Source organism: Cimex lectularius, unplaced genomic scaffold (assembly GCF_000648675.2).
Source record: "Cimex lectularius strain Harlan isolate CLEC.00 unplaced genomic scaffold, Clec_2.1 scaffold12, whole genome shotgun sequence".
NCBI classification, from domain to species: Eukaryota; Metazoa; Arthropoda; class Insecta; order Hemiptera; family Cimicidae; genus Cimex; species Cimex lectularius.
In genome coordinates, this window is record NW_019392875.1 from 1,630,261 (window position 1) to 1,655,442 (window position 25,182).

At 34.9% G+C, this 25,182-nt stretch overlaps 1 protein-coding gene across 1 annotated transcript in view; it reads left to right on the forward strand.

The window, feature by feature from the left end:
- Positions 1-20,204: 20,204 nt before the first annotated feature.
- LOC106673888 (Down syndrome cell adhesion molecule-like protein Dscam2) overlaps positions 20,205-25,182 on the forward strand; it is a 390,426-nt gene continuing 385,448 nt past the window's right edge. Inside the window, exon 1 of the mRNA XM_024228922.1 lies at positions 20,205-20,546. Within this exon, the coding sequence (XP_024084690.1) occupies positions 20,207-20,546 (340 nt within the window). The 5' untranslated portion in view covers positions 20,205-20,206. The remainder of the gene's footprint in view (positions 20,547-25,182) is intronic.

Genomic DNA, 25,182 nt, shown 5'->3' on the forward strand with positions numbered 1-25,182 from the left:
GTCTAAGATTAGTGGTATCAGCTGTTAATATTATTGATCAGACATTTTAAAATTGCTAAAAAACTTTAATTATATCAATAAAGTGAAACAATTGGAATACAATCAAATTTTATAATGCAAGTTGACGAAGCATTACATATAATAAAAATCCGATATATTAATAAACAATTTAAGCAAAATCCGATTTAAAAATGAAGTAAAAAAATATATATAAAATCAGTTTCACTGGTGTCTAGAACTTAAAGATCTCGGTGGAGTGTATTATTGTTTACATAAAAAGGGGCAGAAACAATTAGCCTTACAATTTTGGATTGAAAACTTTGTAATCTTTGAATATTGGAATACTTGGCCGATCCATATACTTGGCACCCGTACATCCAAATATGCTTGAGTAGGTATGTGTATGGATTCCAAGTTAGTCTTCTATCAAATGTAAGTCCTAAATAGTTAGTCGGATTGAGGAACATGTTCATTGTATAAGTATATGCTAGGACAAGTCTAACGACGGAGTGTAAAGGTGATATGTTGTGACTTTGAGGGATTAAAGTTTATTTTCCAAAGATTGCTCCATTTTTCAATTGTTGATATGTGGTTTTGTAGTGAAGCTTGTGTAGAAGAAAGATGGCTTGTTGATATGGCGGTGTCATCTGCGTATGTGGCGGTGAGTGTATTCTCATTTGTGGGCATATCAGAAGTAAAAATTGTGTACAACAGCGGAGCGAGTATTGACCCTTGTGGCACACCTGCAAGCACTTCTTCCATCCCAGAAGTCTCCGTATCCTGGTTTACTGCGAAAAATCTCTCTTTAAGGTATGATTGTATAATCAGATAATAGGCTTGGGGTAAAAATAATAATAATTTTAATTTGTATAATAATCCCTCATGCCATACTTTGTCGAAGGCCTGAGAAACATCTAGAAACACTCCAGTCGCTTACAGTTTCTGCTCGAGACACGAAGTAATGAAATCAGTCACTCTGGGAAGTAGATGGTGGAATGATGGGTTCGAAAGCCAAATTGATGGTCTGGTAAGATGTTGTTGGAAGTAGCAATAGAGATAATTCTTTGTAAATTAATTTTTCGAATAATTTAGAAGGAATGGGTAACAAACTAATAGGACGATAAGATGATGGGGAGCTTAAATTTTAATGGGGCTTTGGGATCATTTTAATGTACGAAATTTGTATGGGGAAGTGTGTAGTCCTCAAAATTGCGTTAAATAAAGAAGTCAAAAAGACGACTGCTTTTTTGGGAAGTTCTTGAAGAACTTCAGCTGTTATCAAATCATGACCAGGTGATTTTTTTGTAGGAAGCTGTCGTATTTCTTTGTGATACTTGTTTTGGAGTTATTGGTTTAGGTGGCAGATCTAGGGGCATAGGTGTCACAAGTGAATCTGATATAAATTTATCGTGTTCAGTATTCATTATGTTATGCGGTTTGAATACCACGGAAAGATGTTTTGCAAATGTTTTGGACTTTTCTTTATCGGAAACGATCCAAGTTCCATCATCATTCCTGAGAGGAGTTGCGACAACGCTATGATGCAGGATTACGTTTTGTACTATGCCAGAGGCTCCCATCCTCTGTTGACAAGCTTATTAAATGTGTTTCGTATGATTGTTGTTTAAATTGTTTTATTTCTTTTTTCTATGTATTCAAAAGTTGGTTGTAATTTTGTTTGTCAATGACTGATCTAGTACGTTGCCAAAGGTTTCTAACCCTTCTTTTGTCGGATATTAATTGCCTTATGTAGGAAGAATAATTGGAAGATTTTGTTTTTGAGTGTGAGGCAATGAAGAATCCCACGCTGCATTTTGTACTGTTTTTGTAAATAGATCAACCGCGTTTTCTAACTCTACTGGTGTTTTTAAGTTAATTGGGACGGAAAGTTTTTTCATCAACCAAGGAACGAAATTTTTTCCAATTCATTGGTCCAGGAGTTAGAGTAGGACGATTGTTTTTAACAAAAGGTTTTAATTGAAGTGATAAAAAAACAGGTAGATGGTCAGATGATAAGTCGGTGGAAGTGTTTTGTGAAAAGATTTTGTTTGAAATGAAAAAGCTAGTGTCACGATAGCTCAAGTGGTTAGATCAGCGGCCCATTGAGCCGAAGGTCGTGGGTTCGAATCCCGCACGGGTCACTAGCTTTTTCTTTTCAACCAATACCTTACAAGAAAATGTTAATTGAAAGAAGTATCGACAGTTTTTTTCTCTCATTAACCTAATTATTAGTGAACAAAATAAAAAAACTAAAATAAATTTTCCGGCCAGTAAGTTTCTAGCTAATAACGATATATATTTATTACATAAATCTTTAACATGTAACCCTTCCATACATGATGGACCTTTGGAGTATCGGCGTCGCATTTTGACCTGCTTGTTCTACCCTTAACTTTGGCCAAAAGAAAAGCCGGAAATTTAACTGAACCTTGCTTCCTGGAGGACTTATGCCGATTCCGGCGATATGAGAAGTATGCGATCGGAATTTTCTTGACGAGGCATTTGTGTCACATTTACCGAGATCTTGCCTTGGAAGTAATGTGCGATAGGAAAGGAAGGAAAGTGAGAATATCACCGGGATAAAGCAAAAAAACAGTTGAGACAAAATAAAACTAAATAAATAAAAATTGCGGAAAGGAAATCGAGGTAAATGTGAGTCGTAAGCCACGGAGTGGGTGCTCAATTTCAGAAAAAACTCGTTTGGAAGCTAGCTGAGAAACAGCGAAAAATTGGTGGCAAAACCGTTCGTACACATAACTCGCGCTACAAACGGCGAAAGAGGGGAGAAAACGAGAAAGGATAAAGGAAGGTTGAACAAAATTATCGTAAAATACCATAGATACTATTAAGCCGATAATTTACAGTTTGAGTCATATGCTGTCAGTTACAGTCACCTACAGGGAAGAGATTGAGAATTGTATTCAGGGACACTTCAGATAGAGTTAGAGTTAGATTTATAGTGACAACCTAAGAGAGTCAGATAGTTGGAGAGTGCACAATCAGAACAATCAACTAAGTCCGAAAAGTTTAAGTCTTCCCGAGAAAATCATCATTAGAGGAGATCCAGAGATCTACCTACGACTTAGTCTGACAACGTACCTCTCATGCATGACTTTACCCTGAAAAATAAATAAATAAATAAATANAGAAATCGTGAGATGCGGTCTGGTGTGACGAAGGTTTTAGAAAAACCTTTTCTTTTTCGTGCAGACGTTTCGACCTTTATTGCCAGTAGGCCAAGAAAAATTGATTGAATTAATTAATTATGGGTTTTTACTTTTAGTTACATTTTTCTTTAATATTATTATTCAAACATTTCAAACTCTTCAGTTATTATGCCAATTAAAACATAAAATATTGGGAAAACATTTTTTTACATAGGAAGAAAAGATAAAAATCGTTTAAAATATCTTTTTTCTCGCATCTCTACTCTTCAAATTGGTTATGTTTTATTGGTTTTTTGTGCAACCGGTCTAATTTTGATTAGGTATAAAGTCTAAAATACAGGGATTTTTTGGGGGGAATTTTTCATTTTCCCGAAAAATTCTTGATAAAATATCCTAAGGCGGGATCAGATTAACTCGAATTATCTTGAAATCAAAATGAAACAAACAACCCAATCTGATTGGTATTCATTTTGACAAGGTCGAAACGTCGGCACGAAAAAGAAAATGTTTTTTTAAAACCTTCGTCACACCAGACCGCATCTCACGATTTCTAATATCCGTCATTAAACACCACACAGTACCATTAATTTGAATCCAAAAAGAAAAAACAACATAGAAGCAACATTTTGACTAAAGTTTTAAATTATTTACATGTAAATTCTCAGGCCGTTGTGTTTGAATCCCATACCCTCCTGCAATCAGTACATTTTATCCGTCCATTTACCACCAACAAGAGATTCTATTTGATAAGACCACTAAACTAAGAGATATTTGAGGAACAACTTATTTCCCAGATCTCCCGCCGCTATTTTCCACCCTCCCCACGATCATTTTTACAATCATACTTTTTTTTCTCATGGAAAATATGAATAAACTTAAATATATTAAAATGTAAGGTTGGTACGTTTATTTTGTCCATCGGTGTATATGATCTCCTTACCTTTAGGTCTTCCGTACACTACCGTAATTTTGTTCTTGCTCTTCTGATCTGTTTCACCCTAAACTCTGAACTTTGCTTTCAGTCGTTCTTTTTTCAACCATTCATCCAATCTCTGAAAATCCTATCCTTTTTCTATCCGCCATACCTTTTCCACGTTTAATCCCGTCTTTTTGTACCTTCTGACATTACAACTAAGTACAAGTTGCCTTAATTGATCACTTATTATTAAAACTTTTGTATTAGTAAACGTAATTATTCATTTTAGTTTTATTACAGTACATTATTAGTTTATGTTTCTAGTTTTCATATTTTGTAACTGATACGGCTAGTTTAGTTATTCAAGGGATGGGTAAGCCCCAGGCTTTTTTTTCTTAAGTTTGACCATGGGATCACAGAATTTATTTAATCTAGTAAAATAAATTAACAATCACATTTTTATGGTTTTTAATACCTGAACGGATTACAGTTTGCTACTGGTGAAAGTTAGTGTCCTTACTATTTCAGTAGAATTTAGAAAAACAGTAAAGAAATCTCGAGAACGCTAAACGTCGATGTTAAAACTTTATTGAATAAAATTCAATCACTTCTCGAAAGATGTCAGACTTGTACAAAGTTTAGCTATTAGATATATTTTATACTTGAACAATCGATTTTACCAGACCTTTTAATTTGACAGGAAAATCATTAGACAAAATATTCTCCAAAGTTTCAGGTTTACTTAAATAAAAGTACATTTCAATTTTAGTAGTCTAATTGACCAAATTATTTATTTAGTAAATTATTTAGTCATTAATATTTTTTTTCTGCTGCTCGAAAGATCTAGGAAATGCAGAACGTTTAGCTATTTGGTATATTNGTAGTCTAATTGACCAAATTACTTATATAGTGTAATATTTAGTCATTAATCTTTTACATTCCACAAGTAAGAAATTTCTTTGAACCCACGTTTAAATTAATGTTTAATTCAATTCATTATTTTTTTAATGTAAGGTTTTGGTCGAGATGAAAAAAGTGCCACAAGCGAGATTCCAAACCACCCAGCCAATGGTCAGGGGTTCGAATCCCGCTCTGGCACTAACTTTTTCATTTCAACCAAGACGTTAAATAAACAAAATAATAAATTCAATTAAATATTAGTTTAAACGTGGGTTCAAAGAAATTTTTTACCTGTGGAATATAAAAGAGTAAGAACTAAATATTTTACGTGCAACGCATGAACGGATTTGCAAGCTGTAATTGCTATAATGTAGTGATTACCGATTCCTGTATCCTGACCATTATAACAAGTCAATGGTTTTCTGTCAAAATTGATATTTTAACAGTAAACCTAATCTTTGTTAAATTTAACTGATTTCTCGTGTTGATGAGCTAGTTCGAACTGTATTAATTTCGGGTAAAATCGTTGGTGATCGATTTTGCTGTTATCTTTCGTACTGCCGTAGATGTGGATTAATTATGTTTATGAAATATTAGTTACACGAGACTACAAAGGTGCAAAGTCGTAAAGGTTGCATGTCTGGTTGTTATTGAAACGTTTTGTCGAAAAAATAAAAATTTTAAAGAAAGTTAACAATGGCAAACATAAATTTTTAATTCAACCAGGGTAGAACTTGAAGGGTGTGATAACTGTTTTGATAAAAGCAGACTCTCAAAAATATTTCACATAAGAGTTAAAAGACTAAGAATTCTATAGTTTAACGGATTATTAGCCTTGCCCTCCTTCTTGAAGAGCATTACTATTTTTGAGGTTTTCCATTGGGAATTTTCATCCATGCTTTCAAGACATCAGGGGTATACACGATGTTCGTAAGATGTTAACTCGTGTTATTTCTAGTAGAGGAATGTCCAGCAAGATCGTGAATGCCCCCTTCTTTTCTTAGCATGTTAAACGTTAATTTTTCCGCAGTGCTGCTCGTGGCGATTGGAACCAAAAGTAAAGCTATAACAGTCCTTGAAGGCTTGATGTTGTTTGTTTTGATTTGCTTTTGTGTTAAATTGTAAGATGCTAGAAGTTATTAAAAAAAAGAAAATTAATCATCTCTTTCATTCAAAATGCTATCTATGCCCTCGAAAAGTACTAACAAATGAGATGCTTTAATTCGTGCCGACGTTCCTAACCTCTATCCTAACGTCTAACAGCCTATAACTTTGTAGGATAGGGATATATCTATTATGAATGAGAGCATAAGGACTGGTCAGAAATTAACAAAAGAAATGTATTAATCTGATTTAATTGATGCTTATTTAAGAAGAAAAGTACGTGTAAACAAAAAACAGCTGTTAAATTCATGGCTGTCATGTTGGTTACCTACGCCCTAACGGACAGCAATGTGACTAAATTTTCGAACAACACCAAATATTGGCTCTGGCCTGTTAGATCGAGGAATGTTATGTAGCTTATTCTTACAAGTCTACGTAATCATTTTTCTCAGCTAACAGGGTTAACACAAAGATCGTCAATACTCCTACTGTTACAAATGTTTTGACGAAGCTATTCCTTGGCTGCTTGTTAAGGAGTGGTTGAAAAACAAATCATTCTACACAACTCTTAGTTCTTTTTTATTACTTTTTAATTTTTGTGTTGATATTGAAACCACGGTAAAAGTTTCTCTGTCTTTTGTTTCCTTCAAACATATTTGATTCCAATATCACCATCAACTTGATCTTGAGGGAACCCTCGACTCGTGAATTATAAAGATAGGGCGGCCTGTCAGGCTCACGGCCCAAATCTTACTTCTCCATCACCGCCCTTCAGCCATCGCCTCGGACATGAATATTTATACGGCATTAATTTATACAAGGCTATTAAATTTCGCCCTTTATACAACATTGTAAACATTTGTCGAACTCTCGATCTCAATTTTAGAGTAGGCTTAAAAATATGCTTTGGTATTAATGACAAAGCGCTTTCCCGAGAGGAGAACGCACGTAGTCTTTAAAAAAATGTAATAAGCTTTCGTTCAAAACAGTGATTGACGAAGAAACAACGAATAATTGTCAGTGCAACGAATTTAATTAAACGTAAAAACCAACGTATAAATAAATTACAAAAGTTTGTTATCCCTTTTGTTCATTACAAAAAAGGGTTTAAAATAAATGTTTACGTCCTTCCGCCCCAGCATTGAAAAGTGTCGTGTAACGCTGGAAAGAGGAGGAAAGTCAGACTAAAGAAACCAGCCAAATCACGTTTGGTCGTATTGGTCATATATAAACGAGATTTGGTTTTGTACGAGAAATTGTTAATTTAAAAAAGAGAAAATAAGGGAAATAAAGCGGAGGTGTGGAGAGCCGGGAAGGAAAATGAGTGGACGAGAGAAGTAATAACAGTGCAACAACAGCAGACAAGTCGAGTCGGGCAGGCCCGAAGATCGAGTGGTATAAAGTGGTTAAGGCTCAGGGCCCTGAAAAGGGGCACCACGTGTCCTCATCCTCGTCGCTCTTTCAATCCAGGTATCTTCACTCTTTCCTATGCCCTCTCCCAACCATTGGTTACAAGGGGGTGTCCGGACGCAACCTCTCTAAAGCACAAGCTGTACTCCTGTCGGCCTCGGGTCGGCATATGCGGCAGGTGCCTTATCGGAGGCACATGAGGGTACCAAATCCTGTCTGCATAGACGGAGGACGGTGCATAACCACCTGTACTGGGGTAACAGAAATGTTCCAAAATTCAGCCCCTGTTACACTGGGAATGGACTCATAGTTGGCCGTGGTGACACCCCCTGGCGGGTACTTAGAGAAGAGGCTGTCTTCTATCTGTGACCTTTGCACGAAACTTGCGCATGACCATCGTTATACACCCGGCTTCACGGGATACGGCGGTTTGGACGGCAGCGTGTAAGCGTTGAGGACGCTATGCTTACGCTGAAAAACCCCTTGAATGCGTGAGTAGTGGCGGATGGGAACGGATATTGAATCGGTTTCTCCTATTCGAGTATGCTTTGCACGTAAGTGTATGCTGAGCTCGATCGGAGGCTTTTGACCGTCTCCTCTTTAGCAATTCCACTTTTAAAAAAAACCGCGGCCGGAGCGGATCCAGTAGTTTCTACGCTAGAGAAGCCCCAATTCTCTGGGAGATAGAGTGGCCTTCTCTAGCTAGGGAGCGCGCGGGAGACCAAGCTATTTTGGCTTAGGTAGCCCTATGCGCGCGGCATACGATCTGATGCTTAATGCAGACCCGACCACTCGGAATGGGCAATCGGGGAGCGAGGTTGTCTTGGGGCTCTACACCAATGCTGCGGCCGTAACACCATTCTGTCGTATTTGGAGGTGCGTCAGCTCTCATCTTGAGAATCAAAACGTCCGTTAGAGCCGAATAGGCAAGGTTTAAAGTTAAAGTTAAAGATCCTCATTGTTGTTTTAAGGACGGCCGTGTATACGAAAGAGAATGTCGGGTTTTCCTCCGTATGTATAACGGAAGCCATCGTGGAAGAAGGATCAAGTTAGATACCTGGAAGAGGATTCCCTGCAATAAGGGGTGAGGAAAGCTCTCCGAAAGAAAAAAAAATCGAATGGACATAGGGAACGTGAATACCAGAAGATGCCTTTTATATTTTATTAACAAATGTAAGATTTTTTTGTGGGTCTTTATATTTAAAGAGGAAAAGACCTTGTTTTAAAGCCGTTGGGACTTCTTTTCGACGGGTATATATTTCAGAGGTGGATCGGATTACTAGAAAGAGAAGCTGCAGGTTGCGGCCACAATATTTTTACACTTGGTCTCTTATTTTTTTTTTACGATGGAAAGTTGTAAAACGGTGTTTCCCCGACAGTGAGCTGGCTCGTAACTCCGAAATCCGCACGGCAAGTAATAAAATCGAAATCAAATGTTAACAGAACTCTTCTTCCCTTCCTATTCGCTACATAAACAAAGCCGAATTACGTCAATTATTCGAAGTTCCTCGATTGTTTCGTCAATATAATATTTATTAAAAATTTGCTATACCACTTATATTATTTTATGTCGGAAATAACTTTATTTTCGTTATTTCTCTCCGTTCATACAACTAACATACAATTCTCTATCTATAAGTCGTTAAAACATTAAAACATTAAAAATACATATTTTTTATTACCGAAGTATATAAAAATTAAAATTAGTTTGCCGCCCACCGATAGTTATAACAAAATTCAAGAAGGATCATAATTTAAATTTCGATTTTCTTTTTTTAAAACTTGAAGGTGGTGGCCGGTGTCTGTTCAAAAGTGTTGTAAGACTGCAAAAACCAACTGTTTTAAAATCTGATCATTTGATAATTGTCTTTCTAAAATATATAATTCATTACATTAATATACAAACAAAGAGAAAAATTTAATATAGGACGAAAATAAAATATAATAAATTCATTAGATTTCTTGGTCCGATTGACCAAATAATATCTTTCAACTAATTAATCTTTATGTAAGGTATTGGTTGAGATAAAAAAGTCAGTGCCACAAGCGAGATTCGAACCCACGATCTTCGGCTAAATACTCCGCTGCTCTACCACTATAGCTATCGTGGCTTCACCATAGTGGTAAAGCAGGGCGTATCTAGACGAAGGTCGTGGGTTCGAATCCCGCTTATGACACTGACTTTTTTATCTCAACCAATACCTTACATAAGGAATAAAACATAATTCCATGAATTTAATTTTTTGAAAAGAAGTCTTCCAACAACAACTGAAAGTTTTCCAGTCTGAAATCATAGCGATTGAACATTGTGCTAGAGAAATAAAAAGGCTAGGAATACATTCCCGGAAGATAACCATTTTCTCTGACACTCCGGACAAAGAGTGTTTGGAACTGCATGGAGGCCCTGACCGACCTGAGCGACACTAATGACCTGATGCTGGCATTGGTCCCTGGATATTCGGGGCATAGAGGAAACGAAAAGTTTGACATGCTGGCCAAAAAGGGAGCCAGTATGGACTCTATGAACCCAGAACCCTACTGCGGCCTAGCAGCGTGCCACAAAAGAGGATACGTCTTAAAATGGATTATTAATGATTCCAAAACCTGGTGGAACAATACCACAGGTATCAGGAAGGCGAAGAGATTCATAGGAGGACTATCCGCAAAACTTGCAAAACAATTACTGGAAGGCAGCCGCAACTGAACCAGGATTCTAGCTGGACTGCTGACAGGGCACTGCCAATTAAGAAAGAACATGCACCGGATAGAAGTACAGACAGAAGAAACCCTGTGGGGATACTGCCAGGAAGAGAAAGAGACCGCAGAACACATTTGTGAAGGTCAATGTAGGTAGAGGTTTTTGCAACTGACAAGAAAAACCACAAGCAAGATCCTACTACAAGGAACCGCTGGAAAAGCTGGTGAAGACCTGAAGCTGGTCAATGAGTTATAAATAACATAGGAGACCTGGACGAAAGAATTGAATGTTATTTCCCTTCAACTTAGCCTTATCTCTGAATTTTTAATACAAAAATAATATATCAACATAATGAAGCAGATAGGAGCAATTGGGTAAATAATAGATTCTGCCAACCACAATGTCTAAAAGGATCAATGCGAATTTGCCGGAAGGAAGCTTCATCACCTGCCTGCCTCTTATATAAATTCCTTTGAGCCCTGACGAGGACGAGTAATAAATTTCCCACCGGTAAAATTCTGATTAATGAACGACAACTCTCCGGGGGAGATGCTATTCATTATACGTAGGGCTTAATTTTATGCAAGCGGTGGGAAGTTTTTTTTCCACTGACACCGGCATTAATCATTTAAATTATACAGGTACTTTAGACAAAGATCTGGCCGCAATTAGCGTGGATTGTTTGCCTTTTTAAATACCCGAAATGAAAACATACCTGGAGAAACAGATGTGGAAGGATTTCAAACAAAGCTTACACAGAGTTGAACGTAATCACATGAAAAATATATTAATACTTGACATCATAATTGTGTAAAATTGAAGATCCTAATTAACTTCCATGGAATTTGATTAATTGAAGCTTGCTTAATATTACGTGTCATTCAGAAATTAAAGTTCTTCATTAATTGCATTGTAGTATTGTGTTACGCCTATTTAATTTATTGAATTAAAATATAATGCCGATCAGCAGTACAGATTAAACAATTCCTATTTATTCATTTTTCTCATTCTACTTCAACTATTAGAAAAGTCCACGAGACGTAATTTTACGTGGTAAAATGAAGTATAATTACATTAATATCATCACCTCTCTCGCTCACTCTATCTCACATGTTCTCTCTATCTCTAAATACATATATATATATATATATATATGTATATATATATTTCTACATGAAGTTAAAAACAGTCGACGAGATAAAATAATCCTTAACAAAATTAAATCAATATAAATTGGTTTAATTCTTATAAATGGGCATATAGAAGAAGAACTATACAATTTTTATATAAAAGATATAGAATAAGATATAATCTACAGAAAATAAATATAAAAAGTAATAATGAAAAACCTAGTCTCAGTCAATATATAAGAAAAACTGGACATATTATGAACTTTGGTGATGTTAAAATCCTAGAAAAATAAAAATAAATATAAGCTAATACAGTTGGAAAATATTTACATAAATTTGGAAGATGATAAGATAAACAAAAAGAAAATTTGAAAACATTATAAAAATATTTTTATAATGTATAAAATTAGACAANTATATATATAAAATTGAGCTTTCCCTTCCCAAATTATCCCTGCTTATATAATCCTGAAAGATAATCAAACCGAACCATTACCCATTATTTCCCAATGTCGACCCCTTTTATCTCAAAGAAGTCAACTCCTTATACAAAAATGTCTTTCTATCCCGATTACCTTCCCCACCCCATCAAAATCCAACGTACTTGGACATAAAACGTCAATATCTCATTGACACTCTCAACACGACACCCAATAATGACACGTCTACACAGAAAACAAACACTTCGAATGAGTACAAATAATTTGAATAAATCTAAAATTTCTAGCATTGCATAAATTCACTTTTTTCACATCTTACATGTATTTGGACAGTTTAAACAATGTTTGTAAATCCGCCTGACGATGATCTCAATAAAGATCGAAACGTTGACTCGATTAAAAAAAATGTTTTTCTAAAACCTACGTCACATCAGACCGCATCTCAGGATCATCAAATAATAGTTGTATAAATATTCACATTGTTTTTATTATATAGACTGATGATGGGATGCTGATGCCTCCGAAATCGATATCAATAAAATGAAAATGAGTTTGATGGTTGCCTAGTTCCTGAAAAGAAACCCAAGAAATATATAAAAAAAAGTTGATGATGATGTTGATATGCGTCATTTTACCACGCAAAATTACGAAAATATTAAGCACTTTTTTTTACCAACATAGATGTAGAAATTAAAGTCTTTAAACATTTTTTTCTTTTTTACACATTTTTATTAGCTTTTCTGTCACACTCTCATCATAAACCATTCCCATACATTTTGTTACCGTCATATTTTTTTTTTATTAATATATTTTATTTCTTCATCATTGCCAGGGTTTGTACTATTATGGAAAGCAATTTTTTGTTTTTAATAACTTTATCGAATAATTTATCAGAATATATGTTTGTTTTGAATTCTTTCTTAATTATCTCTAAATCATATCTATATATCTAATATATAGTTTCTCATTACCTCCTTGTCTAGAAACGTTAATGTTTTATTATTATTTTCACCTGTGAACCTAAAACTGAGACGTAAATCATTAAAATATTTTAACAATTGTTCAATGTCCTCTTTATGTGTCATAACAGTATCATATATATACGTTTTTTTAAATGTTTTTATTGTGACTTAATGGGGAGAAGCTGATGCCAGCAATCTCTCTTTTTTTATATCTACTTTTCTACTCCCTTTCTTCCTCTCTCTCTCTCTCTCTCTCTCTCTCTCTCTCTCTCTCTCTCTCTCTCCCCTCTTTCTTTTTCTCTTTCTCTCACTCAATTTTTTCCTTCCTCCTTATAGTTTTTTCTCACCTCTTTTTCTAAAAATCAAAAGTTCTCTTTTTCTTTCCTTCATTCCTTCACTTCCCATATGTCTTACGCATTTTTTTGCTTTATCCGCAGAAAATATTATGTTAAAATATTGTAAATTTAGTTTCAAAATTATTAGTGTACATAAATACACCATGGATTTTTTAATATGATAAAAAGCGTAAGTTTTCATTCGGTGCCCCGAACAATCGTCGTTCGGTTTGCTCTCTCTACATATTTTATTTCGCACTAATAAATTTGTGATAAAAACTATTAAAAAAACCTTTTAATTTATCCATGGCAAATGACGTATCATTTTCCTATTCACTAATTCAAATTTAATTTAACATGTCTGTCTGTATTTATTTGACGGCCTGGCTGGGAGTTGTCGATCGTGATTGTCATTCCATAATTTCTCCAGGGCTGAGCCATTATTCAGAATCCATATTTCATCCCGCAAAACGGCGGTTTCTCGAATATCTGGTGTATTTATAAATGCTAAATACACGCCAGTCGTAGAGCTGATCATCTCGGTTCAGAGAAATAAATATCATGGATTAATTTAGCTGGAACTTTAGCTGTTTTGTTTTATGGGAACAACAAAACTTATATGTCACGTTATTTAAACACAGTATGTACAAATGGTCTAAATATATATGTTTGAGAATGTTTAAAAATATCAAATTTGTGTTTTTTTAGTGTAAAATTTGTTTTAGTCTAACAGTAGTCAAACATATATATTTTTTTAAATTTTAAAACTACAACCCAAAATCAAATAAAAGCCACGAATTTTTACATTATTTTTATTGGAAAATAACCTGCCTAGAATAATATTGCATATGATTTTATTACGGAAAATGAATACGATTACAGACTAAATGAATATTCCAAATTCAATTAATTGAGGTTTTTCGTTGAGATAAAAAAGTCACTGTCACGAGCAAGATTCGAACTCACGACCTTCGACTAGATACGCCGCTACTCTATCACTTATGTAATCGTGTCTTCGATCCTCGGGCACCAAGTTCCTATCTCAATCCCACCTTCTGAATATTCCCTTCTTTTTGCTATTTTTCAATGGAAGTTGGTGCCCGAGTGGATCGAAGTCACGATAGCTCAAGTGGTAGAGTAGCGGCGTATCTAGCCGAAGGTCGTGGGTTCGAATCCCCCTCGTGACACTGACTTTTTTATCTCAACTAAAAACCTTAGTTAATTGAAAGATATTAATTGCTCAAGCGGACCACGAAAACTAGTGAATTCCATATTTATTTGGATTCATTGATGCAATTCATAATATGACCAATATGAATCTATCTTCATTTAAATTACTTTGTTTTCTTTGTTGCTCATGGGTTCCTTGGGTGCGTACCTGAATGTGACTAAGGCTTTTGATCTTGACTGGTCCTTAGGCATCCTCAGAAAACGTAAACCCTTGCTACCTTTGATAAACTTATTCTCGAATTCAAATTAACTGACTATTTCTTCAGAGAACTGTATAGCAAGAAACTAACAACGTGAAAATAATCACATAAAACATCAGTGAATGTATCTCAAAACCTGGGAAAACACAAAGATACCTTGGGTACCAGGGAATTTTGGGCCCTGAACATATTTTTGTGATAACAAGCACAAAAACAGAATCCTCCATCACAGAGTGGATTCAAAAAAGACAAAATGGAAAGTTCTTGACGCAAAGTTCATACTAACACAATACCTACCAAGGATGGGAAACTCACTACAGTTAGAGAGACCTAAAATCAGAGGAGCAATAGAACTATTTGCCAATCACTGATGATCCGATTTATAGGTTATGCAATAAATCAATAAATAGGAACAACCAGCCCCCCTTAAAAAAAAAAAAAAAAAAAAAAAAAAACAGAAAAAAACACGAAGGAATGGAATTGTAGCAACGACAATCAACTAAGTCCGAAATGTTTAAGTCTTCCCGAGAAAATCACCATTAGAGGAGATCCAGGGATCTACCTTCGACTTAGTCTGACAACGCACCCCATGCATGACTTTACGATGAAAAATGAAATTGTAAACTAAAGGTGCCACTGGAACTGGATCATTTATTCAATTGAAGAATATTTTGCCCTTATAACGTTTTGCCTCATTGAGATAGATACCCAACGGATAAGCCCACCTGTGTGACAGGAATTACTTTTTTTATAACTCGTGAAGTTTATTGTCGGCTAAGTTAATATATTTTATTATAAAAATCCTCTATAGAATTCTGATTGTGGAAGAGCTAACCATGTCAAGGGATAAAAGTAATCTCAAGGCTCGAAAATTCTGGCACGTTTACTGGCTTTTATGCGTGATTCGAAATTCGTCAGAACCATTAAAGATTATTTGGAGATCGTGAGATGCGGTCTGGTGTGACGAAGGTTTTAGAAAAACATTTTCTTTATCGTACCAACGTTTCGATCTTTACTTAGATCATCTTCAGGGCCGGGGACTTATAATCATTGTTTACATTTTACAAATACATGTACAATGTGAAAAAATGAATTTATACAATGCTCGAAATTTTAAACTTAATCTTTCTATTTGTACTCACTCAAAGTGTTTGTTTTCTGTGTAGATGTGTCATTATTGGGTGTCGTGTTGAGAGTGTCAGTGATTTATTTAATGACAATCAATGATCTACTACTTGTTAGGAGAACGATCTGGTCGATTGCACTAAACTAAGGAACTAAACTAGGAAGCAGGCTACATTGCATGGGGAAAAAAATATACATCGTAAATATGTAGTAATAAAATATATATTATCCATCATCATAATCACAATCATTGGCAAGATGGTAGTGGAATGGGAATCATTCTTAGCATTGCCAACCTAAATACCAATTCCCTGCTGAGTTTCCTATCAGTGTTAGCACCACCTTTACCACCTTCTTACCCGTATCGTTCAAAGCAATATCCAACATCCACAAAGACCTTGATTTTCTCAAAAACAGGTGTATCAAGAAGGAATGAGGTAAATTTTATTTTGAAAAATAGCCTTGCCCTGTACCATACCAACCAATACCAGAACTGTATATAGACAGCAGTCTGAAATCCAATACAAGATTTAAGAAACAACATGATAAAATAAGTCCATGAAAATTGCGAAAAATTGTACATATCTCTTTCGGTTGTCAAGAGTCATCTAACAGTATATAAGATATTAGTGCGTCAACTTTTGACGTACCCAGTTCGACTGCAGGAGTTCTTGGTCATCCAATATTCAGAGTATCAAATCATTCGAAGAAAACTTCCTCAGACAAGGTCTTTCCAATGTCATTAACTTTGATAACTCACTATCCACAATGACCTTTGAAATCTTCTAGGAGGAACTGATTCTCACTTCAGAAAGTTCCACAAGATCTCGAGACAACCAAATACTAGAGCTCAAACTTTCTCAACACGTTCTCATCTCAAGGTCATGCCACGACTCCTTAAACGCCGATGACCTCGAGATGTCCTCAACCCTTAACCCGCAATAATGACCGTACATGTAGTGACAAAAAAAACCATATAACTATATTTTTTGAATAGGTTTTTTGATATGTACAAAGGACAAACAAATTATTTAAAATAATGTTTTATAGATGTATTTTAGACAAAATGCAGTTGCTCTAGCAGTCTTTTATTTTGAAAATGTATTCGAAATTATTTTGATTTGTCTCTTAAAATATAACTTGTAAAGATTGTTTTTTATTTATTTTTATATTAAAACCATCAGCATGTTCAATAATTAGTAATAAGGGTACATAGACTTCATTTTACTCCAATTTATGATTTTATAAATACAAGAAGACATCAACTTTTTTTAAATAAGCGAAATAAATTTTCTTAGATGTTTTATTTATCAAAGTTTTTATTATTACTTAAATATAGATATCTGCTTAAAGATAGACCCAACATTCTTTGTGGTTTAATTGTGATCCATGTAATATTTTCTTTATGAATTGTTAAAAAAAAATTCCAGATTGGTTTGAACTGTTGTAATCATGATATTCTTGCTTAAATTAAGCAGTTTTCTCAAGGAAGAAACAACTAAACTCGACGAGCTTTCGTTGATTATATCAAAAGTTGTTTTCAAGTCTATTTAGCAGTTTCTTCTCATAGCACCTACCTGAAATTGAATTTGCCAATTTTCATCCAATCGACTGTGCACGATTCCTTAGGTGAAGAAAAATGTTTCAATAAAATGAAACCAAGTTTTGTTCTTCTCGTTTATTTTTCCCGTTTCATCTTTCACGTAATTTTATGTATTGTAATACGTGGTTGATTTTATTCGTGAAATCGTGTTTTCGCAAAAATTAATTTACATTGGAACATAAATCGAATAAAACAGATAACAATGAGGAAACTTCGAAGTACTCCATAAGCCGGGGAGTAGAAGGCCTCATATTTTCCCCTGGTGTCACCTCAGGTGCCATTTCCAATTTCATTGCGAGGTGGGGATATTGCGACGGCCACAAAACCACATTCTCATATTTTCCAATTTCCGCCTTTACCACCATTCGTTTTAGAAATGAGGCGAAACACACCCTGGAAGGCCCGCACCGTAAATAAAACGCATTTACTCTTAGTTCACAAATCGGATGGGTATCCACGGTGGGGTACGGGGCCGAAACAAACGCCGCTTAATGACTGAAAAGGTCCTCAGAAAAAAAAATATACAAAAGTTAATTAATTAAAAAAATCTAAAACACCGTGCTGAAAACTAATCTCAAGCACAGGACAAAACACATAAGAATTTTGCAATATGGTGTAACTGCAGCTTATATCATCTTTTTGAAAGACTCATGATTATTAATTTTAGGAAAATCATCTTCCCACTTAAAAATCAAAACGAGGGTATATGATAATAAAAATTTGTTGAAGTCGTGAGTAGTAGTCAAGAATGGTAGTTAAGAAAAATACGTTTTCCATTTCTTTGCCAGGGGACCGCGGTAGCCGAGTGGTTAGCATGAGAGACTCTCTCGCCGCGGTCGTGGGTTCGATTCCCACCGCCGCCTCTGGCCCTTTTTGCCCGATAACCCCCAATTTGAACACACAAGAATTCGTACCATGGCTAATATGCAAGATCATAAGGCCAATAATAATAATAATAATAATAATAAAAATTTCTTTGCTGACGTTTCGACCTTTATTCAATTCATCTTCAGTGCATAAAATGTTGTGCCATTCTTGTGGTGTCATATTAGTGTGAAAGTGATAATAAAAATATTCCCAAATACCTATAAATATTTTGTTTATCGTTGCACAAAATTATAATTGGAAAGATCATAATGGTCCACTAGGAGACGACGAAAGCTTTAAAATAGATGCAAAATAGTGAAATGGTTCTAAATAATGAACTATTCAAAGCGTCCCATTCACAAGACAAAATAAAAGCCTACAAAATCAAAAATAAAGTATTCCAAAGGAAACACACACCAAGGACTAATTTTTTTTACAAAAGATTAAAGGAAAAACACACCTCAAAAGAACACACACAGAGTACTAATGCGAAATGATGTATGTCAAAAAATTTAGCAGAACGTGTGAATATTATTCTAAGATGGTCGTATTGTCATAACCATGATCACACATTTAAGTTATAAATAGTGGCGAAAAATATAACAAAGAAAGGCAAGAAAAGTACCTAAAAAGTTTCAAACAATTTCATGTCTTGACATCAATTGTTTATAAACCAATGTTCAAAAACTCCATGCAACATTAAAAACCTCTTCTCAGGTGATCTATCTGGCTTATCAGATTTCTTTTAATAACTATGAAACATATTAATTTTCTTCCAAAAAGACCGAAATGGAAGGAGAAAACACCTGGAGCTATTCTATGGTAGATCGATCAGAGATGGGAAATTGTACGGAAGGGGGGCCAAAGCATTAGCAGAAATCAGGCATAATGAGGGATAGTGCTAAAAAGGGAAAGCCCTACGAATCGAAAAGAAGGAAAAAGCCATAGAATGATCTCTCTGTTTTGCTCTCTCTCTCTCTCTCTCTCTCTCTCTCTCTCTCTCTCTCACTCACTCACTCACTCTCACTAAGACGAATGTTTGGACTTTCTACGGAATTTGCAATTCTGGTGGTTCTAGGTTGGTTGACTCTCCTTTGATCCATTTGACCAAAGGCATTTATTAGCGCGAAAAGTGGAGTATTTTTGGGTGTACCAAAATAGAATTGAATATTTAGTTTTGTATATTGTAGTTGTATATATATATATAGGAGTCATTAGGGTAATGTCAAAAACTCTAGTGACTACGCAATCACGGAAATGTGTTTATTTGCGTGAATGTTTAAGCGTTGGAGGACAAGGTTTGTGGAATATCGATTATACGAGTAGAGTACTGTCTGTAATCGAAACAGTTGCGTAAATTTACGATAGTGAATGCGTGAGTTTTACTCGATGTGAATGTATTTATTGGCGTGAATGAAGAGAAAGCTGACACTATCGCTTGACAGATGAAAAATGAAAAAAAGACGGAAAAATTCGAAAGGATGTAGGTTGAAATGAGGAGGGTGTCCGGGTGAATAGAAATCACGCTATCTCAAGTGGCAAGAGCCGCGGCTTATTTAGCCGAAGATCGTGGGTTCGAATCCCGTTCGTGACAGTTGCTTTTTCATCTCAACCAAGAACTTAGATTAAAAGTACAATTAATTAAAATTCTAATTATCTTCTCAAATTTTTCGTTCAATTTATAGTAAAATAAGATGTAAACCTGTTCCTAGACTCGGCCTTTCTTTCTATAATGAATTGTACAGAAGTTTTTCTGTTGTAAGGAATATATTCTTTTTCAAGAAATATTAAAAAACGCCACCTCTGAAGACGACGAGACGCCAAAATCCGTCTCACAAAATGATTCATACCGATCAACGACCGTTCTATTAATATAAATTGATTGTTCTTCCGCGAACTGAAGAAAATATGAGAAGTCGAAATTTTGTGGGCCTCCTCCACGTTTTGAGTAGCATGTTAAAGAGAAAATATTAATTTTTCAATTTTTATTTCAAACTTCGTTCACACATCTATTTTAATTAACAAATAAATTATAAGCCAACTAATATGTTATTATGTAATGTTAAAGAAAACTATGTGTACCGGTATTAATATTTTCTTTTGGTTATTCACAGGTGCGATGTGCTGGAGTCAGGGTCTGACGTACGACGAGGTCCCCCGGCGAGGGCCTTCCTTTTTAATGGAACCACCGCCCAGACTCGAGTTTTCAAACAGTTCCGGAGGCCGACTGGACTGCACTGCCACAGGCAGCCCACAGCCGACCATTTCGTGGCAGGCTTTGGACGGTTCGCCTTTGGGCGAGCTGCCGGGCGTTCGCCGCCTTCTGCCCAACGGCACACTCCTCCTCGTTCCGTTCCCTCCGGAACTCTACCGGCAGGACGTTCACGCCGGCATCTACCGCTGCACAGCGACAAATTCGGTCGGTACCATCATCAGCAGAGACGTCCACCTACGTGCAGGTAAATAAATTGATTTACATAAAAAAATCTAAAATAACTGAAAACCGATACAAAACAAATTATATATTTCTTCATAGTCTTTATTAAATGATTACGTCTATAATAAGTCACCAAACATTGTTATCTCGTTAAAGGTAGTTTCAAATGCACAATGTGGTTTGATAACATTCTGTAAACAATTCATACATTAGAAGGTTTTAAAGAAAAACTCATACAAATTTGGGAAGGAAGATAGTTGGAATAAACAGAAGTGTCATTCGTACAAAACTTATCCACAGTCTTGTCACTGTGACCTTTTCAATACTTGACTAATTTCCGTCGAGAAGTAAACAAAGTCTTTTGACTCCTAACACAGTTTGCCACATTCCTTTGATAAAAATAGTAAATCCGATGAGTGTACAGGTAGGAAAACGGAAAGAGAGATAGAACAGAAAGAGGGAAAAAGTGTGAGAGAAATAAAAAACGAGAACGTAACGTACGACAGACGAATATATCATTCATAACATTTAAATACAAAAATATATAAATGTCCCTAGGTCCCGCAGTTAGTGACAAAGAAGAAGAAAGAGGATGGTGAAAAAAAATAGGGAAGAGTGTTAAACATAAGAAATCAGAAATAATAACACTGATCACGGTATGGTCTTGTAGAAAAAGCAAATTCAGTTGTTACTGCAATAAAAGTAACTGGCAGTAACATTTAAATTAGCTTTTTTTTATCAATTCTAAATTATTCATGCGTAGAAAAGTGGTCAATTAATGTAATATTTACAAAAGAAAATACGTATACAGATATGTACATATACATAGATGCAATAGATTAATCGCCGCCTCTTCCTTCAACATTAGCCCTTAATCAGATATTTCTCTATAGTATCTATGCTCTCATTTTTCTTTTGTATTGAGACATGATTTTCATTTTTTTATGTAAATACGTAATATAATTATTTTATTGTTTGCATTGTTGTATTTAAATAGAAATAAAAATTTCAGTTAATTAAAGTTTTTAGTTGAGATAAAAAAGACAATGGCACGAGCGGGATTCGAACCCACGATCTTCGGCTAGATACGCCGCTGCTCTACCATTTGAGCTATCGTGACCTCGATCCACTCGGACACTAACTTCCCATCTCAACCTCACCTTTTGAATTTTCCCTCCTTTTTGCCATTTTTCGAATCCCGCTCGTGCCATTGACTTTTTTATCTCAACTAAAAACCTTAATTAATTGTAATATATTAATTGGTCAAGCGGACCACGAAATTAGTGAATTTAAGAAATAAAAATGTTAGAAAACCTTAACAATATACGCCTGTTATCTGGTATAAGTGAACTATATTTTTTACTTCACTAGTTTTAGTGGCCCGCTTGACCAATAAATATATTTTAATTAATTAAGATTTTTAGTTGAGTTAAAAAAATTTCAGTACAATTGCTTTCGATTAGGCATCACGTAACCATAAAACAGAAAGTATGTATACAATTTAAAACCATTTGAAAAATGGCTAAAAGGAGGGACAATTAAAAAAAGGTAGGGTTGAGGTGGGAAGTTGGTGTCCGAGTAAATCGAAGTCACGATAGCTCAGGTGGTAGAGCAGCGACGTATCTAGCCGAAGGACGTGGGTTCGAATCCCGCTTGACCCTGACATTTTTATCTCAACCAAAACCTTACATAAAAAGAATAATTAATTAAAGATAAATGGAGTAATATATATATTTTAGTCGGGTTAGAATTTTGATGTTTTCCTCGATCTTTTCAGGGCCACTTATTGTTTGTTTTTTATACAAACAGATTTGTCAAATCAAACAAATAATTTTTCTATTATTGAAATATTTTTAACACATTGTTACCCAAAAAACATTTTTGTTATTTTCAAATTTTTCTTTTTTTTGACAAAGTAATGCTGGGAAATTTAACTAAAATATCCTATCAATTAATGACAGAATACAAGATAGGAGAAAACTCAGTCTTCAATTTATAAATGAACTCACAGAAGGACAACTTCAGGTTTTCAGCTCTATGCAAATAAATTCATGACAATTCCCATTCTTAAGTAGGGTCTATTAGGTGTTCGAACCACTGAGACGAATAAGCGTCGCTACGATGAGAAAGAAAAGGGACATAATTAAATTCCAATCCTAGCTCTAATTGGAGGGAACCCTTAAATAAAACAGAACTCAATTTCGTTCCCCGGTCGTGAAAATGGAGAAAAAAAGACTAATAAGGGTGTTTCCATTTGAGCCCTTTTTTCTTATTATCATTGAGGTCTTGGCTGGTTTTATTGTTCGTCCTTAGAGGAAAGTCGCTGGTAAAATATTTTTAGAGAAAAACTCGGACGACGGTTAAAGATTAGTAAAACATAAAAGCCTATTATTTTAGGCCATATTTTATTTCAGGTATTTTTATGTCATTGTCCCTTGGGGAGGATGTTTACCATCAGGGCGTATTCTCCTTTCATGACTTCATACATGGTTGCCATGACAATGTTTTATGCTGAACTATAACACAAAATATGGTTACGACTGGCGAAAAAGGGAAAAACTCCAACCCTTTCATCGATAAGCTTGAGGGACTTTTGAATCATGAATTTAAGAATCGAACGAAATGATTTGAAGCTCATCTTCCGTTTATCCACAATTAAAAATATACAGAGAATATAAGTTTAAGATTATATTTATGAAATCAGTCAATTAATTATTTCAATGGTCTGAATGAAAATTTGACTTAATAGGTTTTAGCTTTTGCTTGTCTTAATTAATATTTATTAGTTAGTTCAATTTAAAAAAGTTCAGGATAGAAAGATTTATACCTTTACTTACGGTTTTATGATATACAAAATTTTCAAGTTGGTCTTAATTTATTAGAGTGTGTAGTGCAGAAAAAACCGTTTTTACCACTTTTAAAAGTAAAAACGCAAAACAATATATTAATAAATTCATTATAACACGTGGTCCGATTGACCAAATAACTTCTTTCAATTAATTAATCTTTATGTAAGGTATTGGTTGAAATGAAAAAGCTAGTCCTTTTTACTCCTTTTTAAAAAGATAGTTCATAGTAAGTTGTTTTGCAACGACCGGATTTCGAGCCCTTAGCTCATCATCAGATGGAAAGATTTCTACAGCCACGTCTCTCGAAATGAATTGATTGAAAAAAGGATTGAACACCAGTCACTGCATCATTCATCATTTCTATGAAAAAGATAATGTCGCTAGCGGGATTCGAACTCACTACCTTCGGCTAAACACGCTGCTGCTCTACCACTTGAGCTATCGCGACTTCAATCCACTCGGACACCAACACTTCAACCCACATTTCGAATCGAGAGCGAGAATGACGAAAAAGAAAGTAGAGTAATGTAAGAAAGCGATCCTAAAGAAGAGAATAATATAAAAGGAAAAATATGAAACAAAAAAAAAGTTCGTAGGGAAAAAGAGATTTGAATTTTGAAAAATGTCAAAAAGGAGGGAAAATTGAAAAGGTGGGGTTGAGATGGGAAGTTAGTGTCCGAGTGGATCGAGGTAACGATAGTTCAAGTGGTAGAGTAGCGGTGTTTCTAGCCGAAGGTCGTGGGTTGGAATCCCGCTCGTGACACTGACTTTTTTATCTCAACAAAAAATTTAATTAATAAAATTATAATTAACGTAAATTATAATTTTTAATGGTGGATTAACAATATAGGTTTTATTTTAATAATTTATTCTTAACTTATTTTTACTTCTTCAATATTTAACTGGGTTCACCATCGTCATAGTTGATAAGGTCAAAATTATTACAACAAATTTTTTTGTTTTACTTTCAAATGATAGTTTGATTATTAAAGTTTCGGAAAATCTATATATGTGTTATTTTTTTATTTTGAATGTTTTTCAAGTTCGTTCATAAGAAAGATTTTGTAAGCAGTTTATTTTCACACGGAACGGATGAATATTGTATCCCCTGAAATGTAACAATTTTTTGTTTTTAAGAAGCAAAGTTTATTTTTTTACTTGTAATTTTCATATTTGAACAAAAATCCACAGAATTTGCACAGTACATAACTCTTTTTTGACAGGAAAGTGTCAATTCGCCTATTGTAAATCAATGTATTATGTATACGTGGATAGCAAAGGTTTCCAGCGTGCCGTGTCAGGCGTAATGAACAGCAATCAAAGGCAACTGGCCGTGTTTCCAATTAAAACGGATGATTACCCCTCCATGACGACTGATTACGTGCTATGATCGATAACAATTTTAAATTACAGACGAGATATCATACGTGTTATGTCACAAAGTACATACTGCCACCTGTCAATGCTTTTTCAAAAATATAAGCAAGTTATCTGAATTTTACAATATTTTTCAATATTTAGTAATATTTATATTAAGTATTGGTTCAAATGAAAATGCTAGTGTCACGAGCGGGATTCGAACCCACGACTTTTGGCTAAATATGCCGCTGTTCTACCACATGAGCTAATGTGATTTCGATACACACGGACACCAACTTCCCACTTGAACCCTCCTTTCGAATTTTCCTTGCTTTTTGCCATTTTTTATGGAGGGAAAATTCGAAATGTGGGTTGAAGTGTTGGTGTCCGAGTGGATTGAAGTATCCGCATATAACGATTTCTGAATAATTAACGATTAACAGTCACTAA